Below are 24189 nucleotides of genomic sequence, written 5' to 3' on the forward strand. Positions count from 1 at the left end.
AAGAGCTAGGGATGAGTGAGGAATAAGAAGGAACAGCAAGAGCAAAGGGCCTGAGGCATGAAAAAACATGGTGTGTTTGAGAAATTGAGAGAAGGCCAAAATAGCCAGAGTAGAGTTTTTCCATTTGTGGGTCTGAAACCACAGGTGGGATGTTACCAGCACTAAAAAGGGTGAGAGAAAAAATTTTAGAGTACATCACACAGATATTTTTAAAAATTTTATTGAAGTATAGTTGATTTACAATGTTGTGTTAATTTCTGCTGTACCGCAAAGTTACTCAGTTAAACATATATATACTCTTTCTCATATTCTTTTCCATTATGGTTTATCACAGGCTATTGAATATAGTTCCCTGTGCTATACAGTAGGACCTTGTTGTTTATCCATCCTATACATACTAGTTTGCATCTGCTAATCCCAAACTCCCAGTCCTCGCCCCCCAACCCTTGGCAACCACAAGTCTGTTCTCTATGTCTGTAAGTCTGTTTCTGTTTCGTAGATATGTTCATTTGTGTCATATTTTAGATTCCACATATAAGTAATATCATATGGTATTTGTCTTTCTCTTTCTGACTTACTTTGCTTAGTATGATAATCTCTAGGTCCATCCTTGTTGCTGCTGATGGCATTATTGCCGTGGAGTGCGGCGATGGTGCTGGCAACGCGGGTGATAAAAGAATTTACTGGGTCAGAAGTGAGGGTAGGACTTCCCTGCTGGCGCAGTTGTTAAGAACCCGCCTGTTAATGCAGGGGATACAGGTTCAAGCCCTTGTCCGGGAAGATCCCATATGCCGCGGAGCAACTAAGCCCGTGTGCCACAACTACTGAGCCTGCGCTCTAGAGCCCACAAGCCACAACTACTGAAGCCCGCGTGCCTAGAGCCAGTGCTCTGCAACGAGAGAAGCCACCGCGATGAGAAGGCCGTGCACCGCAACGACGAGTCGCCCCTGCTCACCGCAACTAGAGAAAGCCTGTGTGCCGCAACAAAAGACCCAATGCAGTCAAAAATAAATAAATTTATTAAAAAAAACAAAAGTGAGGGTAGAAAGCGAGATTTATTGAATACACTGCAAGGGAGCAGCAGGCGAGACCAAGAGGGGGTCTGCTGGGGGAGAGAAACTGGGCTTCTTTTATGGTCTCTTCTGGTCACCCTTGGGCGTCAAGGGCATTTGTCCCTGGGAAGGGGCTCTGGGGGCTTGGGGTCCTCCCTGTGGCACATGGGGCCTTTGAGTGGGGGATGGCCCTCCCCCTTGAGGGAGAGAGGGACAGTCCCGTTTCCAGTGGCCACGTTGCTTGAATTTGAGACAAGGCCCTGGAGGCTTGGAACATTCCCAACTGAAGAGCCCTGGTTGGCTGCAGTGGAAGCAGGAATGGGCCAGGGCGGCTGTCCCCTTTGGTTGGCTGGGACAAGCCATGGGGGTGCCCGAAATGGACAGCAAGCTAACAATTGCGGTTGCCATATATTGGGCCTGCCGTTTGTTTACCTCTTTCATCTTCCCGTTCAGCCCTCTGGGCTCTCGAGGCGTCCTCCCGGTTATTAAAGACCTTGAAGGCCGTATCTAATAGGACAGCAAAGGGAATTTGGGGTCCCTGTTCAAGTTTTTGGAGTTGTGTCTGATATCAGGTGAAGCTTGGCTGGTAAGGTGAACAGCCAGAATAGCTAGTCCCTCTGGACTCTTAGGTATGCATAGCATAGTTTCGGCTAAGCGGGCTTGAAATAAGGTAGGGTTTTCAGAGAAGTCCTGGGTTATTTCATGAAGTTTGTTGTAAGTTACTGGCTTGATGACAGCCTTTTTCATCCCCTCAATTAGGCAGGTAATCATGTAATCAGCGGCCTCGTCCTCTTGTAGGCCCTGTGTCGGTGGCCTGATATGTCCAATTTGGTTCTGTGTCAGGGACAGCCCCAGGTAGATGGGCATTGTCAGGGGTGCAGGCATGTGCTTCATCTGCCCAAGCCCACCCTAGGGACCAAATATGGGACTTTTCCTCTAGGGTACAACAGGTGGTCAAGACGACATAGATGTCCTGTCAGGTCAGATCGAAAGCCACCGTGAGTTCCTCTGAATTCCCGAATAAAATTGGTGGGGTCCTGACTAAAAGATCCCAATTTAGTTTTGATTTGTGACAAGTCAGACATAGGCAAGGGGACGTGAACTTGAATAGTGCCCTTTTCTCCATTGGCCACCTCATGGAGAGGCAAAAGATTTTCAGGGGGTTGAGGGTGTTCAGATATGAGGCACCTGAACGGGGGTGGGACGGTGAGAGGGTGTCGGGATAGGGAGGAGGAGCGGTAGGAGGGGGAGCGGGTTAAGAGGAGTGCGTGGGAGATTAAAGGAGGGATGTTGGAGAATATCGGTGTCAGGCTTGGAGGGCAGAATTTGGAGAGGCATATGCGACAGGTTTGTTGTAATTTGGGGTTTTGTGACAGGGCCATGAAGGCCTGAATGTAGGGGACCTCAGAGTCCTTCCCAAGTTTTGACAAAAGAGATCAAGCTGCAGGATGGTGTTATAGTTTAGGGACCTGTTGAGAGGCCAGACCTCCTGATCCGGAACCAAATGTTGGAGAGAGTTTGGAAATCAAATTTAGTCCAATTTTTTTTTTTTTTTTGGCCACACTGTGCGGCTTGTGGGAGGCTTTGGGATCTTTGTTCCCAGACCAGGGATTGAACCCGGGGCCACAGCAGTGAAAGTGCGAAGTCCTAACCACTGGACTGCCAGGGAACTTCCAAGTCCAGTTTTTAAGAATACATCCCAAAGGTGAGTCAGCAAGAATAGAGGGTGTTAGACCCATATTGGACCTTAACCAGGCACAGCGTCTACCGAAAAGTCATCTCTAGAGACTTCCCGGTAGGGCAGTGGATAAGACTCCGTGCTCCCAGTGCCGGGGACCCAGGTTCCAGCGGCAACTAAGGAGCCCACGTGCTACAACTAAGGAGCCAGCGAGCCGCAACTAAGGAGCCTGCCTGCTGCAACTAAGACCCGGCACAACCAAATAAATAAATAAATATTAACAAAACAAAACCAAACAAACAACAAAAGGCATCCCTAGAGGGAAACAGGCCTCTGCCCTGTCCGCGAGGGACCTGAGGTTGCGCTCTAGACTGGGGCATCCCCCGAATAGAGGACCTCTTGAGGCGCGCTCTGTCTGACAGAGGCCTCCTGATGCCCGGCCGATCACCCCAAGACCAGGAAGGGAAGCGGGTCTCGGGCCAACCCAGAGGGGGAAACTCACTGGTTTTGTGGCGACTCGTTTGAAGTACCTGGAGATGTTGGCGGATCAGGATGGACGGTCGTCAAGGGAGGATGGAAAGAGAAAGGGGATCTCACAGCGTGCCTGGATTCGCCCCAACAAGCTGCCGCTGCCGACTGCGCCAGCCGTTGGAAGTGAGGAGTCCCAAGGCTAGGGCCAAAGGACACTGCCACCCCATCGGGCAGGAATGGTCGCTCAGTATGGGATCGGGTTTTAGGTCTTCGGAAGAGTCGCCTCGGCCAGGACGCTTTAATCCCCGGTCTCCAGGGACCTCAGATCATAGGCAGTGTTGAAGAGGCGAAAAGACCGTTTCCAGAACGTACCACTTAGGTCGACAGCGAGTCGGAGTCCCGTCCCGCAGGCCTTCACCTCCCGCCGAGGAGTAGCCCCGGCGGGGGACCTTCAGTTGCCTGGAGTTAGTAGGCTGATCGCTACGTGGTGGAAGATGGATCGGAAAGGGCAGAGAGAGCACCCTACCCGCCACCAAAATGCCGCGGAGTGTGGCGATGGGGATGGCAACGCGGGCAGTAAAAGAATTTACTGAGCCAGGGACTTCCCTGGCAGTCCAGTGTTTAGGACTCCGCGCTTCCACTGCAGGGTGCAGGGGTTCGATCCCTGGTGGGGGAACTAAGACCCTGCATGCCGTGGTGTAGCAAAAAAAAAAAAAAAGGAATTTACTGAGCCAGAAGTGAGGGTACAAAGTAGTTGTGGCACACAGGCTTAGTTGCTCCTCAGCATGTGGGATCTTCCCGGACCAGGGATCGAACCCGTGTCCCCTGAATTGGCGGGCGGATTCTTAACCAATGCCCCACCAGGGAAGTCCTGGATTGAAATTTTTTAATGGGAAAAAAAGAATCAGATTTTGGTTCTTCTGTCAGGGCATCATCAGTAGAACTAGGCACCATTTTGTGGTCCATTTAATCCTCAATACAATTCTGCGAGGTAGGCAGTATTTCCCTCCTTTCGCAGAGGCTCGAAGAAGTGAAGCAATTGCACGGAGCCCAGCGCCAGATACTGTTCGGATCCCAACAGCAGCTTCACTCCCTTAAGGCGGAGCTACCAAGCAAAAGTCGCCGAGCTCCTCTGCCACAAACACGGGCAACTTCCGGGAGCTACCCGAGAACCTCCGCGCGCTTGCACCGCCCCACCCCGCCCTGTGACGTCAACCATTCCATCCCGCCCTTTCTGGAACGCGGAGCTGCTGAGCGGGCTGGCGGCCATCTTGTGAAGCGGCGAAAGAGGTGGTGGCTACTCTGGGCTCCGGGAAGCCGTTCGGGCTGGGGCTACCGACCGCGGGGCGGAGGCACTCGCGCGGGGGGTAACTCGGGTCTGGGTTCGGGTGCCGCGCAGCTCTCCCCGGTAAGACTCCCGCAGCCCCGGAACGGGCGGGGCTGTGCGGGGCTCGAGCCGCCCCTTGATGGCCCGGGGCGGGGCCTTCGGAGGCCTCGGAGCCCGCCGCAGCGAGCGCCCTACGCTGAAGGGTCGGGGCATGACTGCGGGGTGCCTGGGGCGCCGCTTGTGCCTCTCGGTCCGGAGAGGTTGCAAGTAGGACACAAGAGAGGAGGAGCCTGCCTACGGAAGAGGGGACGAGGCCGTAGCGAGGACGCCCCCATGGTCTGAGAGGGAGGAGGCCAGAACTGGGTGGCCCAGCGGCCTGCGAACGAACGGGAACTGCAGTGAAAACACACTACATCCAGAATGAGCAAGATTCTCTATGCCCCCACGTGGGGCAGAGGTTATAACTGTGTCCCGAAGTGAGGAGATAATCGTAGTGAGGACACTCCCTCCACCGGAAGTGGAAAGGAGGCCCCGGTGGCCTACCAGAAAAAGGGGACTACAATCTGGACACACCTGGGGGGAGGGAGCTGTGGTCGGTGCTCTCCCGTGAGTGTAGGAAGGAAGTCGGAATTGGCCGCCTTCTTGGCCTGAAGGTGGAGGCGGTTGCAGTGAAAAGCTTCCAAAGCCCAGCGTTGGGGCGGGGCTTACCCTCCGGGGTGTCGTTAATTTGAGAAGTCGGCCCCGGTAGCGTGGGGTGAGTTCGCCTCCGGGCCTCTTGGTCCCCGAGTAGGGAGGGGGCTGCTAAGAGCATCACCTTTATGCGTCCCTTGGGAGAGAGCCTCCAGCATGGAAGAAGGAGGAGGTCCAATGGGACGTGGAGGCTGGGTGATTTTGATGGAGAGTGAACTGAGTTTCTCTTTTGAAGGCTGGAGGTGGTAGTTTGCGGCCACGTGAAGTGGGTGCGAGGGGCTTTGAGAATCTGCAGGTTAATGACGGGGATGGTCACTAGTGCAGGAGGCTTAGCTGGTAGATTGTAAGTGCATGGACTGTATGTGTGCTTCCAATGTGTGCTTTATAGTGAAAAATTTGAGCTCCGGTGAGGGTTACTCTAGGTTATTCAGCCGTGAACCTGCCGAGAGTTGTATACTGAAAATAGCAGGCTCCGTAAGAGAGGTTTCTGGACCCTAAAACCCTCCTTGACTCCGGATTCCCAGAGATGACCTAATGTAAATTGGGATAGTTGGCAGGAACCATTTTATATTATTCAAGACTAGGGTGATGCCAGTCAATATAAGCTACTAACAAAAATGATTGTAACTGAAGGTTTTGTTGAAGGAGAGACTTGTGACGAGTATTTCTTAGAGCTTCTTGCTTGAATGGTTGTAAATGATATAATTTTTGTAAAATGCAGTACTAGCAACATGAATTGCCTTGGAGTTTGTTATCTAGTTTACATTGTTAATGCGTTTCAGAGCCTTTGCAGTTGAAAAAAAAAATCCTAGAAGTCTGGACGTATAGGCCGTTCCTGCTGGATTTTGTTTTTTAATTATAGAAATATAATACAAGACTGGTTGTATTTGTTTTTGAAATTTGGTAGTTTTGGTAGCGTGGAGGATTCTGGATTTAGTGGAAGGAAATTGTGCTCAGGCATTTTCCAAGAATATTAAAACAATTGGGAAGAACTGTTACAGGTGGTTAAAAAAATTTATGGTAATTAATATTTGAAGAAAAATGTTTGGCGTGTTTATATAAAAGTTGAGGATGTGCTTAGTATTATTACTGGAAAAATAATGATGCAGGGAATGCATTTTTATATCATTTATATGCTTGATTATATATTGATTATTTTATGGATTGTGATGCATAATTTCAATTTTTCTTATGTTCATATCTGTTAGGTGAAAAATGTGAAGCTTTAGAAACCATCGTGGTAGTTACTTGGAACATACTGTTATGTGCTAATACCAGAAAACTTCAGGCTTCTTTCACTTTCTTTGACATACCAAATGACTTGATTTTTGCATGAGTTTGGGGGTTGTTGGTACAATTTGTAGATGTGAAACTTGATTTTGTGGGCCAGTGTGTGTCACTTTCTTTGACATACCAAATGACTTGATTTTTGCATGAGTTTGGGGGTTGTTGGTACAATTTGTAGATGTGAAACTTGATTTTGTGGGCCAGTGTGTTCCAGGTGCTGAAATCCACTGACAACGTTCATACTGTTTTTATTCCATTTTGTAGATAGTCACTCCATCATTTCAGTTGAATATTTTCTTCTGTAGATGAGGTAGGAAGAACTTCTGTCAGTAAGCGTTGCACAAAAGATGTTTTTAGATATCCCTCCCTAAAATGCAGGGACTGTCATCCATTTCTGTAATCTTCTGCCTGGCCCATAAGTGCTTGATAAATATTTGTGAATAAGTGAATATTGTTAAGTGTTTTAGGTCAACTAAGAAAAATCACTCAATCTTTAGTTTTATCAGATTTTACTACCACCACACATATACATTTTGGTTTGCATAGAGTTTAGTTCATTAAGTTTAAAGCCTTAAAACCAGTAGTGAGGGTGAATGTGGTTGGCTAGGTTAGAAGAAATATTGTTTCTTTGAAGTTTAAAGCAAGTAAGATAATGAACATTTTTGTTGGCATTTGGGGGGATTGAAAAATAACTTAATATTGTAGTGTTTTTGGCAAGAGAATAAATATCTTATTTAGAAATGTCTTTTGATCTGCTGCCTTTGAGTACTGACTGGAGGTTAATGGGAAAGTTGAGTAACATGCTATCAAAGGTTTATATCTCCCTCAGTGTCAGAAGAATTGTTTTATTAAGAATGGTCCCAGAACCTGAAATGTGATCCATTTGGGGATGGGGACAAAATCAAGTTGATGAAGCTGTGTTTTTTTCCATAATGCATACCATAATGTGATTATGCTGCTTGTAGCATTGTGCCCATTATGATTGGTTCTCTGTTGCTCATCTCTGTGGTGAACATTTGAAGGGTGATTTTTGTTTCTTTTGAATCTGAAGAACTTAGGTCTGCTGTACCCTGGTTCTTGTTGATCAAAGACTTACTATTGAACAAAGTTAAAATTCACTTTTGGATGTTTATTACCAAATGAAGAGTGGAAATGGTCAAGTTCTGATTTTTGCCTTGGCTTCCTGGTAAAGAGGATTGTTGTCAGACATTTTATCCTGAAATTCCAAGTTTTTGGAATGGCTAGTATTTAAGAAAATCTGTCTTGTCATAATAATATGCTAAACTTTTGTAGTAGATATTTGTAATTGTGCATATATCTGGAATTTGTAAGAAAGCCACTGTGGCTTAATTCTCAAGATAAAGTGCAAAAGTATACTAAAGCTTCTTGTCTTAGATCTTCTGAAATACATCAATGGATTTAATGGCAAATCAAGCCCATTTTCCCTTTCCATTATGCTCTCTGAATAGGTAAAACATGTATTTTAGGTGTTTTGTTGCTTAGAATTGTTTCAGTCTTTCTAAAATTCACCGAAGTTTAAAGGTGACTGGAGTGAATTTTTAAAGGTCACTGGAGTGACTGGAGTGACTGGTATCCTACATTCAGTTGCTGGCTGACATTTAGAACGCAGGAATAAGTAGGTTCCTGGAAAATAGTGATACTTCTATTTTAATTATTGTGCCCCTTTCAGAGTGAGGTGTTGAAAACAAAAGTATTTGAGTTCTCAATTTCTATTGGAAGGAAGAGCTATAACACCAAGAGTTGTGAAGTTCTGGCTGCTAGCCTGAGCTTTCTGTGTACTTTCCTTTGGCATGGGGTGAGATGTAGCTTCCCTTGTGCTGAAATAGAAAAGATTAACACATTTATGACTAGATTGATTTTGTACTTTAAATTGAATGAGTTGAACTAGGGATTTGCTGAATTCAGCTGGGCCTTTCAGCTTTTCTCCTTGTTTAGTAATTTCTGGCAACCCTGTAAACATTTTTGGGAGTAGACCTAGAATGTTCTCTTTGGGCTTAACTGGCTGACCCCGAACTTGTTCCTCTCCAGTGGACATATGGTACCTTCTTGGATCTGGAAGGAAAGGGACTGAGGAACCTGTTTCCCTTACCTTCAGGCCATGTGTCCTGGCCCCACACCAGACCTTTTGAATTGGAATCTTCAGTAGGAGTCATCACAAGTGCTTAACTAAAAAATTACCCTGATTCTGAGGCTCATAGAGTCAAACTTGTACATTTAGAAAAAAAAATATTGCAATAATTCGTGCTCTTCCTTGTTGAGTGTAAACTTTATGTAAAGCAAGCTTTTTTCTGTTTTACGTTTCCCTTTGTGACCCGTTAGATAAACTACTAGATGTGGCTTGTTTTTAAATGAAGACTTAAAATTCTAGATTTAATTAGGATCGATTGTACAACATTTAAAAGATTAACACAATGCTCTGGGCTTCTGAAGGTGTTGCTTATGACATACAGCATAGCTTTTTGTGGCAAAACAATCTCCCTGTTCTTTAGTAATTTGAGTGGTTGTCTAGGTGATGTTTAGCTTGTTCTTCAGAAAAAGTTTGGAGTAATGGTAAAACATTTGAATATGTCTTTCTGGTGATGAATATTAAGCTCAATGGTGGTATCTTGATCTTGAAAGATAGTTAAAAATAAGCATCATCATTCAAAGTAGGCGTCTATGGGTAATCTTGTACCTAACAGTGACAGTTTTCTTCTACTCTTTTGAATATAGTTGTCTAATCATTTGGTCATATAAATTGCTTGTGAATTGTTCATAACTTCACTAGTTTGGGAGAAATTCCAGTGAAAGATGAGTGACCTGTTTTTACTTTGGAAGGACTCTTAATATGCCGGACTTTTTTTTTTTTTTTTAACAAGTTTCTTGGAACCATTTTGGTGTTAGAAGAAAAAGCACTCTTCCTTAATATATTGAACTCTTGTGGTTTTAACCAGGAATTAGTCCTTATAGGCCAGACCTTTCACTTCACTTATGTTTTTTTTGTTGTTCGATTGCTATTTTGGTGCAAAGGAAAATATGTTGAAAGAGTAATTGCAGTAATTTCCATGAATATCCTTGATTGATGACTTAATTTGTCCAGGAACTGTTGCTATTGAACTTGTGCTTTTTCATCAAAAATTTGGTGGGAACCTGAGGAAATAGGTCGCCGTTGGACTTGTGTTATGGAATTTTCTGGACTGGTTTAATCATCAAGTGATGAAAGCAATTACCAGCTGTGAAGCTGATCTTTATGACTGTTTTAGTTTTCGATTGATTCTTTCTTGGGCTAATTTGTGACACATTCTTGATGTATGTAAATATATAATGCTTTGAGAGAAAGCAATTTGAAAGCAATACCAAATAATAAACGTGTGGGATTTTGGTACATGTCTTTTTTTTTTTTTTTTTTTTCCTAATACATTGTAATGATGTACTCCGGTGGTTTCAGACTCGCCCTTTAATATACAGTTCAGTGTGGCCTGTGCGTGTTTTGTGTTTCCTGCATTGATTTTTGCCTCCATTTATTCTCTATTGCAGTCTAAAAGTTGGTTTTAATTGGTTGCCCACAGGATTGACTTGGCCTCTACTTCTTGTTAAGAAAATACATCTCTTGTTTTATCAGGTAAGAGATTTTGAATAGAGGGTTTATTTTTATACAAAATAAATTGAGATAGCTTATTAAATAACATGAAAATATGTGTAATAACTAAATTGTGGTTTTTTGTTTGTAATAAGCTTATTTGAGGGATGGGAGAGGGGTGGACTGGGTGTCTTGAACAGTTGTTGCTTCCTTTGGGAGTCAGTTTTCTGTGGATGCATTTCTCCTTCTGAGTTCCTGATGATTAGGCAGTAAGTAGCTGTTTTTTTTCCTCAGTAGCATTCTAGACTAACTACAAATATGGGTGCTTGTTATTGGTATGGTTTTTTAATATTCCTTTGTGGAATAGGTATAGAAAATGGGTCATGTTTTAGAGTACAAATTGACTTTAGGTGGAACCTTAGTGATTGGAATCTAACTTCTTGTTAAATAACTAAGATAGGCTCAAGCAAGATAGGTTGAAATGACTCATCTGTCAAACAGGTACTTTGTAGCAGAATAGCAGATCTTACTTCAGGTTTTTGAGAACCTAAAAACTTTTCCTGTTTAGATGACTTTATGAATAAATCTTGTGCACTGCTTTGGTTTACTCAGCCCTTTTCTAGATGGTAATCTGGGCAGACTTTCAATATCATGTTTTCACATGTACCTTGTACAGACTTTCACTAAATCCCTTCCCTCAGCTGCAGATGGTTTGAAGACTTAATTGTGTATGTCACTTTAGCCCTGTGCTTAATTCTTGGGACCATATCAAATTTCCATTTTATTGTCCTAATGCAAACTAACATCTCTCTCTCTCTCTTTCTCAAGTTTTGGGGATCTAGATTACCCATGATGTTTCCCCCAATTAGCGATTAAGTGATTTTTGAAGTTGAACGGAATGCTATCTCATCTTTGCGTACAGCCAATATTCTAGAGTTAGTAAGGAGTGAGAATTTGATTTAATGAATCGGAACCTTCTTGATGAACTTCTTAAAGACTGCTAAATAGTAAATAAGGGCAAAAGAGTCTGTTGGTGTGACGTTTTTAGTATTAATTTTTCTTGTTGACGCTTGCAGACCAAAAATGAAAAGCTTCCCCCTGCCCCTTCCCAAATTTCTAATGTTTTATATGGTCTCGTTTTCTGTTTGCCAGTCCATCTTTCTGGATTAAGTTTGAAGGTGGCTTTTGTTTTTGTGTATGTGTGTGTGAGAAAAGTGTAAAAGCCAAACAGTATATTTCTCTTTTGTGTGCAGCAATTGTAATATTGAGATATAATTGCAGATTTTGTTGCCTTAAATTAGTATTCATGTAATATTTGACATTGAAAAACTGCTTTCATGGAGTTATAGAATTCTTAGCGCTTGGAGCAGGAAACTTTGCTCTTCTAGTGTTCTCATTTGAGAAGTGATGAAACCAAAGCTCAAATAATTTATAATTTTCCTAAGATCACAGAGCCAGTTTAATATAGGTTTATATTTAAAAGTTGATTTTAAAAATGGCTTGGAAAACACCCTTTGTTGTTGACCATATAAATTTCAAATTAATATTTTTTTCAGTCACAAGAGTTTGTTTTGGATTACTTTATACATGGCTGCCCTTCCATTTACTCTTAGAAACCATATGAATTGAAATACTGAAATTTTATTTAAGTCCGGGAGAAACTTTTCGTTTTTGATTATATCAAAATGGACATTATCTACAGAGATTAGTGAGTACCCAGAAATTCCACAGGAGTTATGTTGAGTCACAACCACTGAATAAAGTTCGTACACTAGTTCAAAAATAAAAAATCCCTCTTTTTCATTATCAGCCCTCCCCTGTGGGATAAACAAGACTTTTTATTAAATGGAGGGCTTGAGAATGAGTCCTTGGACCTGGGTTTTAATTAAAATAGCCATGGTGAATGGCACTGTAACCAGGTTCTACTTTTTGGAGTGATGCTACAGGTAACTAATATTTTGGCTGTCTTACTCAGTATTTCTTCTGGATACTTAGTACGTATTAACCTTATATGTAATACGTAATTCCATATGTCATTTTCTTTAATAAATAAAGCTATTTCTTTAATAAATAAAGTGGTTTCATCCTAGGATGAAATATGAAATCAGTTCTCATTTGAGACTTGAATCTGCTTTAGTGTTAAGTATTACTTGAAATTCATTATTATTCCCGCTTTGTTTCTGTTGTTTTGAGATTAAGCCATATAAAATGATACCAGTAATTCTACAGTTGTCAAAAGTTTTTAAGGAAGATGCTGAGCCAGTTTTAAATATTAACTTTGATTCATCCTTTGTATCTTTTCCCCTGTAGATTGTTAAACTTTGTTTCCTGATTTGACTTACACATTTCTTTTAAATCTTATTGAATAATTAGTGGTCTGAATGATGATATAATTGGTGATTTTCTTGTCCTATGGTTGTTTTTTTCCTGAAATTTTTGAGTCTTGGGGCTGAACTTCTGTTTTCAGAATTAATGCCTTTTGGATGTTGAAATTGGGTTTTACATTGTAAATGGCATATAACATTCAGTTTTTAGAATATCCAAATTTAAAAAATGACATTGCTTGTGATAGTTTGAGGGAATACTTGAGGGCCTAATACGGTAGATGGTCATTCTTGTAGCTGAAAACTTGGTGTGATAAACAGGAGTCTGACCTGGCCGTTGCCTTTTCTCATCTGCAGGTGTGTGTGGTTTCAGCGCAGCATGGCTGTGGTCATCCGTTTGCAAGGTCTCCCAATTGTGGCGGGGACCATGGACATTCGCCACTTCTTCTCTGGATTGACCATCCCTGATGGGGGCGTGCATATTGTAGGGGGTGAACTGGGTGAGGCTTTCATCGTTTTTGCCACTGATGAAGATGCAAGGCTTGGTATGATGCGCACTGGTGGTACAATTAAAGGGTCAAAAGTAACACTATTGTTGAGTAGTAAAACGGAAATGCAGAATATGATTGAACTGAGTCGTAGGCGTTTTGAAACTGCCAACTTAGATATACCACCAGCAAATGCTAGTAGATCAGGACCTCCACCTAGTTCAGGAATGAGTGGCAGGGTAAACTTGCCTACGACAGTACCCAACTTTAATAATCCCTCACCCAGTGTAGTTACTGCCGCCACTTCTGTTCATGAAAGCAACAAAAACGTACAGACATTTTCCACAGCCAGCATAGGAACGGCTCCTCCGAATATGGGGGCCTCCTTTGGGAGCCCAACGTTTAGCTCAACCATTCCGAGCACAGCCTCTCCAATGAACACAGTCCCACCTCCACCAATTCCTCCAATCCCAGCGATGCCATCTTTGCCACCAATGCCGTCCATTCCTCCAATACCAGTTCCTCCCCCGGTACCTACATTGCCTCCTGTGCCTCCTGTGCCCCCAATACCCCCAGTCCCTTCTGTGCCACCCATGACCCCACTGCCACCCATGTCAGGCATGCCACCCTTGAACCCGCCTCCTGTGGCACCTCTACCTGCTGGAATGAATGGCTCTGGAGCACCTATGAATCTGAACAATAACCTGAACCCTGTGTTTCTGGGTCCATTGAATCCTGTTAACCCTATCCAGATGAACTCTCAAAGCAGTGTGAAACCACTTCCCATCAACCCTGATGATCTGTATGTCAGTGTGCATGGAATGCCCTTTTCTGCAATGGAAAATGATGTCAGAGATTTTTTCCATGGGCTCCGTGTTGATGCAGTGCATTTGTTGAAAGATCATGTAGGTCGAAATAATGGGAATGGATTGGTTAAGTTTCTCTCCCCTCAAGATACATTTGAAGCTTTGAAGCGAAACAGAATGCTGATGATTCAACGCTATGTGGAAGTTAGTCCTGCCACAGAGAGACAGTGGGTAGCTGCTGGAGGCCATATCACTTTTAAGCAAAGTATAGGACCTTCTGGACAAACCCATCCCCCTCCTCAGGCACTTCCCAGGTCAAAATCGCCCAGTGGGCAGAAAAGGTCAAGGTCAAGATCACCACACGAGGCTGGTTTTTGTGTTTACTTGAAAGGGCTACCATTTGAAGCAGAAAACAAACATGTCATTGATTTTTTTAAAAAGTTGGATATTGTGGAAGATAGTATTTATATTGCTTATGGACCCAATGGGAAAGCAACGGGTGAAGGCTTCGTAGAGTTCAGGAATGAGGCTGACTATAAGGCTGCTCTGTGTCGTCATAAACAATACATGGGCAATCGCTTTATTCAAGTTCATCCAATTACCAAGAAAGGTATGCTAGAAAAGATAGATATGATTCGAAAAAGATTGCAGAACTTCAGCTATGACCAGAGGGAAATGATGTTAAATCCGGAGGGGGATGTCACCTCTGCCAAAGTCTGTGCGCATATAACAAATATTCCCTTCAGCATTACCAAGATGGATGTTCTCCAATTCCTAGAAGGAATCCCAGTGGATGAAAATGCTGTACATGTTCTTGTTGATAACAATGGGCAAGGTCTAGGACAGGCATTGGTTCAGTTTAAAAATGAAGATGATGCACGTAAGTCTGAACGCTTACACCGTAAAAAACTTAATGGGAGAGAAGCTTTTGTTCATGTAGTTACTCTAGAAGATATGAGAGAGATTGAGAAAAATCCTCCTGCCCAAGGAAAAAAGGGGTTAAAGATGCCTGTGCCAGGTAATCCCGCAGTTCCAGGAATTCCCAGTGTGGGAATGCCCAGTGCGGGACTGCCCAATGCGGGAATGCACAATGCGGGAATGCACAATGCGGGAATGCACAATGCAGGAATGCCCAATGCAGGAATACCTGCTGCAGGAATGCCCGGTGCTGGAATGCCCGGTGTGGGAATACCCAGTGCAGGAATGCCTAGTGCAGGAGGTGAAGAGCATGCCTTCTTGACTGTAGGATCTAAGGAGGCCAACAATGGGCCTCCATTTAACTTTCCTGGTAATTTTGGTGGGTCAAATGCCTTTGGACCACCACTCCCTCCTCCAGGATTAGGAGGGGCCTTTGGTGATGCTAGGCCTGGAATGCCTTCAGTTGGAAATAGTGGTTTGCCTGGTCTAGGACTGGATGTTCCAGGTTTTGGAGGTGGACCAAATAATTTAAGTGGACCAGGATTTGGAGGGGGCCCTCAGAATTTTGGAAATGGCCCTGGTAGCTTAGGTGGCCCCCCTGGCTTTGGAAGCGGCCCTCCTGGCCTTGGAAGTGCCCCTGGGCATTTGAGTGGGCCTCCAGCCTTTGGCCCTGGCCCTGGCCCAGGCCCTGGCCCAGGCCCAGTCCATGTTGGTGGTCCTCCTGGCTTTGGATCTAGTTCTGGAAAACCAGGACCAACAGTAATTAAAGTACAGAACATGCCCTTCACTGTGTCTATTGATGAGATTTTAGATTTCTTTTATGGCTATCAAGTGATCCCAGGCTCAGTGTGTTTAAAATACAATGAAAAAGGTATGCCCACAGGTGAAGCTATGGTGGCTTTCGAATCTCGGGATGAAGCCACAGCTGCTGTCATTGACTTAAATGACAGACCTATTGGCTCTAGGAAAGTAAAACTCGTATTAGGGTAGCTGTTCACATCAATTCTTCATAGGGTAGATATAGTCTTCATAGTGCTGTGATTAATGCATTCAGATTGTTTTCCTAGTGTTTCCAGGTTAGAGCCTGTGGATTGTTTCAATTGCATATAGATTGGTTTCCATAACATAGAGCATTGGTTGACTGTTTACAGAAGACTCACTACCAGGATAAACATTGCTGTATGTTACAGTAAAGCTGTCCGGAGAGAACGCAAAAATGATTTTGGCATACTATTAGAGAAACCATTTGTAAAACTCAAATGACCACATAAAGCTTATCCAGGAGTCTAGATTGGTTTTGTTTTATACCATATGGAATGAAGTAAATAGAAATGTCAATAGAGCTCATTGAGGGTGCTCTTGCCAGCTGCTGAAAAATAGAAGCTGGCTACTCTTGGAATTTGGTTTAAAGCTGGACAGATTTGCTTTGTTATAGGGTCAAAGCTTTGTCTAAAGTCCTCATTTTCTTTTAAAATTGAATAAAATCTCTGTATACAGATTCACTGTATGTACCTTTATTGCTTCTTGAGGGTTCTTGCTGTATAGACAGTCCTTCTGAAGTTGCTGCTTTATTTGCCTAATTGACTCATTTGTAAATGAGCAGAATTGTTTTGTTGATGTTTTTCTAATATAAAATTCCACACTTGGTTTGTGCTATAACCTTGAACTTTGATTTCTGATGTCAGTCACACTTAAAACTGTGTGGAATAAGACGTTTGCCACAAAAATAAAATATGGAGTCCTCTACCTACCAGAGCCTTTTTGGTTTGACCGCCAAGTTTTAGTTTAGTCAGTTTAAAAATTGTTCATGTTGTTTGGATGGCATCGAAAACCAGAAACCACTTTTAATGGTCATTGTTTAAGATGCCTGATTTGAAGTCTTGCCCAAGATGTACTAATGTTCTGGCAATTTCCTTCTGTCCCAAATTTATGTGAAATTTTGACCTGTAACTAAACAAAAAGGGTCCATTCATAAGAAAGCATTATTATATACAGGTCTTTAAAATTGTAGTTGAAATTGTTAGCTTTGTTAGCAGTAGTGTTAACAGAATAAAAGATCCATAAGCTGGTCCATAGGTCGATATATATTTAATCCTGTTAATTGGAGGCTTTTTGGTCTAGTTGTTTGATCAGGAGCCTGGTTACAAAAATTCCTTATACAGAGTACAAGTGCAGCTGCCAGAGGGGAGGGAATTGAGGCTCCTTGCCCTTTCATACTCTGGCATTCAGGACTAAGGCAGGAGGACCACGTGGGTTCTGGTTGGTGAGTGTCCTTGTCACGAAAACATTTGCCTTACAACGTCCTGCTCACTGCCACAAAAGGCTCTACTTATGGTTACTTTTCTTCTTAGTTAAAATGCTCTAAAGACGTGTCACATTATGTTATAAACATGGAATGGGAGGTTGGTGAGATAATCATGAAAAACAAATTTTGTCTTTTACATGGGCCTCTGTCTTGGTTTGAAACATCCCCAACATTTCCTACAAATCAATTTACTTACAAAGGGGTCAGCCTTTTAAAAGAAATATTTTCTATTTAAGAAAAATAGTGCCTTTTGGGTGTTGCAATTCAGTGGAACACTGAAATACAGCGTCGTGTAATTTAGAGTTAAGAGTGGCAACAGTTTCATTTGTGTGCTAAGATTTGGAAAGCTTTTTCTTCACTACAATCTTAGAGGATTGACAGTACAGGATATTTTGTTTAGGGAAAGGATTATTTAGACTTTCAAAGAAGAAATGGCTGTGTTGTGGGTCTTTTGCTAATTCACGAATACAAATTTGCTTTGACAGATCACTAGATATTGCCTCCTCAACTAAAAAAGCAATATGATGTTTGTATATGCTGTTCAATTTAAGTTTTCTGTTAAGTAATCATTTCTCATTCCAAAGACAGAGTGCAAAAAACTTCAGCGCTGCTTGGGAGTCTTATTTCAACTGCAGATTATTTTCCCCATTGGAAAGCTGACTATTTTTATTTTAGAAAAATGGGTTGTTTGAAGATGAAAGTCTTTTTATCTTTTTTCACAGTTTATTTTGGTTATGTGTTCGTACGTTCTTATTAAATATTTCATATACTTTATTGCAACTACTTTGTTATTTCTACGTTTTAGATTAATGCTGAAAAGGAAAACTTGATTTCATTGTTCATCAAATTAAATAAATTAAGAAAATAGTGGTTTGTGTAGAAATTGGAGAGAATTGTGTTTCATATTTGGTTGAATCACAACAGTGCTTCTCTTGTTGTGAAATGTAATTAAATGCTTTGCCCTCTGGTACTTGATTTTTGTGTATCTGAGACTTATTAACATAGTGCTAACTGCTAAGCATACTGTTCATCTTGTTCTGGGCACTGGAGTTTGACTTTTTAAAAAATTCTTGAAAATATGTTCTGTGCAACTATTCATACCTCTCTTACCTGCAAATTTTCTCGTAAGAACTAGGTTTGGGGTGAAAATTTACATTATTTTCTCATTTGCTTTGTATGGTATGAAGGATTTGTAAAGCTTCGCTCAAAGTGGTGTGTATTTGTAAACACTATCATGATATTTTCAATCTTATGTGTAAATTTTATTGCCTGTTTTTGGTGACTCTGACATTAATAGAAGAGAAACTTTTCCATTAGGTTTAAACCTTCCCCCCCCCCCCCCACTTTTTTGTTTGCTTGGTTTTTTTTTTTAGCTTAAAGGGTTAGAGAAATCTACAAAATGTATTTTATAAATAAGCAAACTTGTAAACTTTTCCTGAACTTTAGTGAAACAGTTCGTAAGCAAAATTTGGAGGTGTGTTCTGTGTTTCCACTGTAGTTTGGATGTATAATTATTAGTGGCTTTTTTTTTAATGCAACACTGTTAAGTGAAATGTAGTTTCTAGCTTTGTGCTCCAAGTTGTCAAAGCATTGATAGTGGAAATTCCATTAGGAAACTTTATTCAGAATTTCAGAGAGGTAACAGTGTAATTAGGTCAGTCTTAACCCACTGGATGAAAATCTAGGGCTGTGTATGGAAGTAAGCAAACATACATTTTGGGTGGAAATACCTTAGATAAAAATAAGGATGCACGAAAGCCTTAAACTCAAAGTCCCTTTTATTGGATTCCGTCATTGTGTACAGGTGTGGGTCGAGTGTTTAAAAATAAATCCACTCATCAGTTGAAGAACACTTTAAAAATGAGTAAAGAAAATGTAAAATTGCTGCTAGTCAAATCTTCTGGAAAGAATTTCTGGCAGTGGTCACTTTTAAAAATTATTTCCCACTCTTGCAAACATTTAAATTGTTTTACTGGCAGTTCTGTAGTAGTCCAAACTTTAGAAACCAAACACAATAAAATAACTCATTGCCAATATGGCCACAACAGTGCCAGCAAATACTGCCTTGGCTTCATTCGGCAGAGATTTTTGTTTATATAGATGAAGTCTTGAATACTGTTCAATAAACTTGTCACGAAATAAAACAGGCTGATGCTTTTAATGCTTTAACTGTACACGAGTACTCTACTGAGCTATACCATCAGGTATTTTGGGGTTTTTTAAAAACTCCTGAAAATATTTTGTGCCTTTGGAAAGGTGGCTTTGGTGATCTTGGAGGTAACAATTGTTGCTTATCCTTGTCTGCTAATGCTGAAGTGTGGAAAGAAGAGGATACCTGGAACTGCAGGGAGGAATCTTGACTCTAGGTCAGATCTGTGGTATCCACCTTTTCAGACTTACGTGAGTTTTGCTAGCAAGTCACTTTGTTATGTGGACTCAGAAAGAACTGGAAACCAGATGCTCCTTTTCACAAAAGGAGTTTTAAAGGGGGCTGTGAATTGTTTTTTAAAAACTGATTAGGAAATGGGAAAACAAATTTTCAGAATACATTGTCAGTTGCACATACCTCTAAAGCTTTCTTTTTCTTTTTTGTTATTTGTTTTTGCATTAGTATGTGAGGTATTTGAGGTGGGGAAGAGGGGAGAGGAATCAAAAATTTTGCTGCTTTCCGACATTGATGCTCTGGTTTTGTCCCTTCCACATTGGTTCAACTTCTACTGAAAAAATTAGCAAATAAAAAGTTTCCGTAAACTCCGCAGAGTCTCTTAAAAAAAAAAAAAAAAAAAATCTGGATTGGACTTGCAGAGAAATTAGTGCGCTGTTCCTTTTAACCAAAACTCTTGAAAAATGTTTGTAACTTTTATCTTTATCATGAAAGTTTTAGCCTGTATTTGAGTTTGAATACCCAACTTGTTTTAGAGAGGTTTAGACTAGACATAATTAATTCCAGGTAGTTGCTGATCTGTTTTTAAAATTACGACAGTTTGACTAAGCATTTGAAAAATCACAGAGTGAAATCGGCTGCCTAAGGATATCCAGAATGGCGTTTACCATCTTAAAGGGGTGGACTGTGTGCCAATATGTCTCCGTTTCTTGCTCAGGAGCGATCACTCAACTTCTGTAATTCATTGTTGTCTGCTTTCCATTGTTTTACAGCAAGTAATAGTCTATCAATTTTGTGCATCGCCACCGTTCTCCTTACCCCCCAAAAGTAGAGCTTTTATGGGATATGGTAGAATCCAAACTTATGGCTATCCTTTTTAATTAAAAAAATTGCTTGATATCAGTATTGTCTTTTTAGCATAAAATCTTTAGATCACACTGACTTACTGTAAAATGTTCTGGAAAGAGTGTACTCTCGTGGTGGCACAGTTCTCTGATGCTGTAGTGACTTTTCTGGGAAAACTCTTCTGTTCAACAAATAAGCAAGCTCATCTCTTATTGGTGCCTGCTCATGTAAATCTTAATTCTTTACTGTGCTATTCCTTGGTGCCTTGAGCTATTTTGTGCCAGAGGATCTCACAAGCATCCTAGAGTATGGCTCCTTTTCTGGATCAACATAACTAGCAACAAGCAACTAAGGTGGCAACTGCTTTTCTACATATTGCTCTACTACTGAAGGGGCAAAAAGCCACCTGATGCAAACATTCCAGCCCCAGGGACAGAGGGCAGCACTCTAAAACTCTGAGGACAGGGAAGTAGTGCTCATTAACCATATTCCTTGAATTCTGTCAAGAGTCCCAGGAACCTCTCCCCAGCAAAAATGTTGACCATTAGGTCACAGAGACTAAGCAAACACCAGCTGTAGAGAAGTGGTTAAATAGCACAGCAGAGCATTGGATTTGGCACCCTAGCTGTTCCGGACATCTGGACTCTGATTTCAGTGACTTAATAGTTTCATGTCATTTTTCCTAGTCAACTGATGGCCTGCCATTTCATGTTGAGAGAAGGAGGAGGTGACTATTTGGGGAAAATAGAGCTATGACCGGCAAGAGAACATAATTAAATATGGACAGAGTTAAAGATGTTGAATAAGCATAACACATCCCAATATTACAAAGTAGCAAGCTATGCTATGTTCAAACAGACTGCTCCTTGGTGTTTGATTCCCTCTCTATTTTGATGCTCTCAGTTTTCCCCTTTTACCTGCTTGTATAGTAAGCCTGCTGGTAACCAGCACTATGAGTTTTACTTAGACTGAAGCCCCCTCACTGCTGTCTCTGTAGCCCTAACCTCCTAATTGGGGTGGGGGGTGGGTGTGAGTTCACTCACAGCTCTTGATTAGTGAAATAAGATTCGTCACTTATGCATTTGTGCTACACATCAAATTTAACAGCCACATTGTACTGCAAATCACTTGTTAGTCCTCAAAGAGTGGGAAAGTCTTAAGGGTAAAGAAGTACAGCTACTTAAGGGCTCTTAAATTGTACTAACAGGTGCTGTTGCTAATTTCCTCATTTTTCTTTTGTTCCACACTTCCCCACATGTTGGGTTGCAGTACAGAAAGCGTCATGTCCTTTATACATAATTCCTTTCTGTGGTGTGGGCCCAGCAGGATCCCTTGGCTATAAATCTGGCTTAAGTGGTGGAAAGACAAATGCACCTCTTACTGAAGTAGATGATGCTAATTACCTTTGCTTCTGTGACCACTGAATTGACAGGTTGGAATTGGAAACATCTGTTGCCTCCAAACTTTTAAGAGAATTTCACATGGTTATACAGCTTAGCGATAGCTGTAACCCATGCTAATTAAATGTTTTGAGCGGTGTTGTGCACCTAGCACTTAACACATTGTGTTGGAAAAGGAAGTTAAAAAAAAAAAAGCCTGTTCTTCAAGACTTTAAAGTCCTAAATGATACAAGTAAGTGCTCAGTTGTACTTATACATGTTCAGGGTATACTTATGACCCACAGGAACCAGATAAAGGGTTTCCTGGCCAGCTGATGAATGGCCAGACAGAAATAAGTGTAATGGAATCAGGTGTAAGCTGAGGGAAGGTGCGATCTCTAGCCAGGGTTCTTGGGGACACAATACTGTTAGTTTAGTAAAATGAAATGATTGTGTGAGGGAGCACAGTAGCAGTATCTAAAGTTGTGCCTGTCCTGAAAGCTCTTAAAGTTGTCCCATGACAGCATAGCTTGAGGTTCTGGCAGCCTAACTGGTATGACTGAGCTGAATGGTCTACAGAGCAGGTAGGCAGGCAAGGCAAAGGTTGGTTCTAGGGATGTCCTGGCCTAGCAGAGGGATAGAACCTTTTATCTTTTTAATAATCTTTTGACTAGCTGCCAGATAACAAATGCTCTAATACGTTCATAAACAACTCAGAATTAAGTGAATTTCCCCATCAATTTAACCACGTATATGCATAGTTGTCTACCTGAAATTCATTCCTTTGTGGTTTTAGATCAATTTGATACAGAGTTTTAGCTTTTCTGTATGAAATGTCCACCTTTTGGTTCTTGTTCTTCTAGGCCAACACTGTCGAATAGAATTTTCTCCAATGGAAATGTTCTCATGTGCACTAATATGGTAATTAAATTTGAATAGCTGTGTGTGGCTAGTGGCTACTGTATTGAACAGCACAACTGTAAATTCACAATGCAGCAGCAGATTTCCTCTCCCAGGTCTGATCTTTGGAGATCTTGTTAGGCAGCACTATCCAATAGAAATAAGAATCACTTGACGTCATTTAAAATTTTCTAGTAGCCACATTTATAAAAGGTTAAAAGGAACAAATGAAATTTAAGAATACACTTAATACAACATTGTAAAGCAACTACACTCCAATAAAAATTAAAATATATATATATTTTATTTAACCCAGTAGATCTTAAATGTTACAGTTTCAGCTTATACTCAATATAAGATTATTGAGCTATTTTACATTTTTTTTTTGTACTAAGTTTTCAAAATTCAGTGTATATTTTACAGCACATTGTGATTCGAACTAAGCGTTATTTCAAGTGCTCAGTAGCTGCATGTGGTTAGGGGCTACCCTTTAGGACAGCACAGATTTAGAATATTAGAAAAGTTATTCCCTGCCATTTCTCTCCTAGTTCTGCTGCCTCTTTCAGCTGTTTCTTCACTTTTGGGTATTCAAATTTTGTTGCATTCCTCCTAACCTTTACCCCTCCTGTTGTGTTTGCAGGTTAGTTTTGTTTTGTTTTTGAGAGCTTGCCTCAGTTACCTTTCTTATGGGCAACACTGGAGGTTAACTAGGTGACAGTTTTATATTGTAAAATTACTAATCCTGCACTAGAAGCAGCCACAGAACTAGAATCTCTCCCCTCCACCCTGTACCCCATCCACAGTGGCAAGTGGGCAAATCATTGTGTGTCTGTAACGTAGTGTCTTTATTTTTGAAATCCTCTGTCTTTAATTTCTGAACTTCCCTAACAATGAATTCTGAAGATCAACCCATCTTAAGATCTCCCATGTATCCCAAGTAAATTTATTCCAGTGAGGGGGCTTGCATTATCAGCAGTAGGTTGGTTTCTTTTCCAGGGGCTCTGGTCTGCTGCTTTTGTTCATTAACTCAACACCTTTTGTGCCATTGGTCACACTGCACACTGGAGATGCACAAGTTCTTGTTGATGCCCTTGCCCTGGAGATGGTAAGGAAGGTGGTCCAGTACTGTTGTCTTAGACACTCTGCAGGCAATAGAGAGGCAGGTGTCTCATTTAAAGAACATAGATTAAATATATAGATTCCACCAGGGCAGGATGAGGGCAAAGGTGGCTGCCCAGTAGGTGTTCTTTGAAAATTTTGGTATAGTCACATTTTCTACTTTATTTGCTATATTTGTGCTTGTTATTTGAAGTTTATTCCTTTGATTCCTTTGCCTTGGCAGACGAGTAGGGAGAATGTGTGGTGGGTGCAGAATTATTTTTGATCTGTGTGCAAGATTAGTGTAGATCATGGGAAGAGGCCACATGAGCCTCACTGCTCTTTTAGTGGCCAAGTGGACTTCAGATTGAACTGGATTACAAGGTGTGAGCTGTTGGTAAAATGGATGGAAATCACATCCTTAGGGAAGTGAGTTGTGGTTCACCCAAGTTACTGTGTGTCTCAGGGCTAGTTATTTCGTTTCTCTGTCTTGGTTGTAATAATGGGATTAATTAACAAAATGGGGTTAAATTAGATAATCTCATTATATTCAGTTTTAAATTTCTGTGATTCTGTGAACCCAGCTATTTCATTTCTTTCTGGAAATCTGTAGTTAATTTGAACCTTAAAAGAGAGGCCAATGGAACTAAAAGTTTT

The 24189-nt window shown here is 41.6% G+C and overlaps 1 protein-coding gene across 15 annotated transcripts in view; it reads left to right on the forward strand.

The window, feature by feature from the left end:
* Positions 1-4427: 4427 nt before the first annotated feature.
* Positions 4428-24189, forward strand: part of LOC137778347 (RNA-binding protein 12) — a 37805-nt gene continuing 18043 nt past the window's right edge. The window contains exons 1-3 of one of the 15 annotated variants that reach the window (XM_068565336.1): positions 4437-4491; positions 10043-10127; positions 12767-16123. In XM_068565336.1, coding sequence (XP_068421437.1) covers positions 12789-15611 — 2823 coding nt within the window. In that variant the 5' untranslated portion in view covers positions 4437-4491; positions 10043-10127; positions 12767-12788 and the 3' untranslated portion in view covers positions 15612-16123. The other 14 variants (XM_068565335.1, XM_068565337.1, XM_068565340.1 and 11 more) reach the window with 14 other exon arrangements.

The sequence above is a fragment of the Eschrichtius robustus genome, chromosome 16 (assembly GCF_028021215.1).
Source record: "Eschrichtius robustus isolate mEscRob2 chromosome 16, mEscRob2.pri, whole genome shotgun sequence".
NCBI lineage: Eukaryota > Metazoa > Chordata > Mammalia > Artiodactyla > Eschrichtiidae > Eschrichtius > Eschrichtius robustus.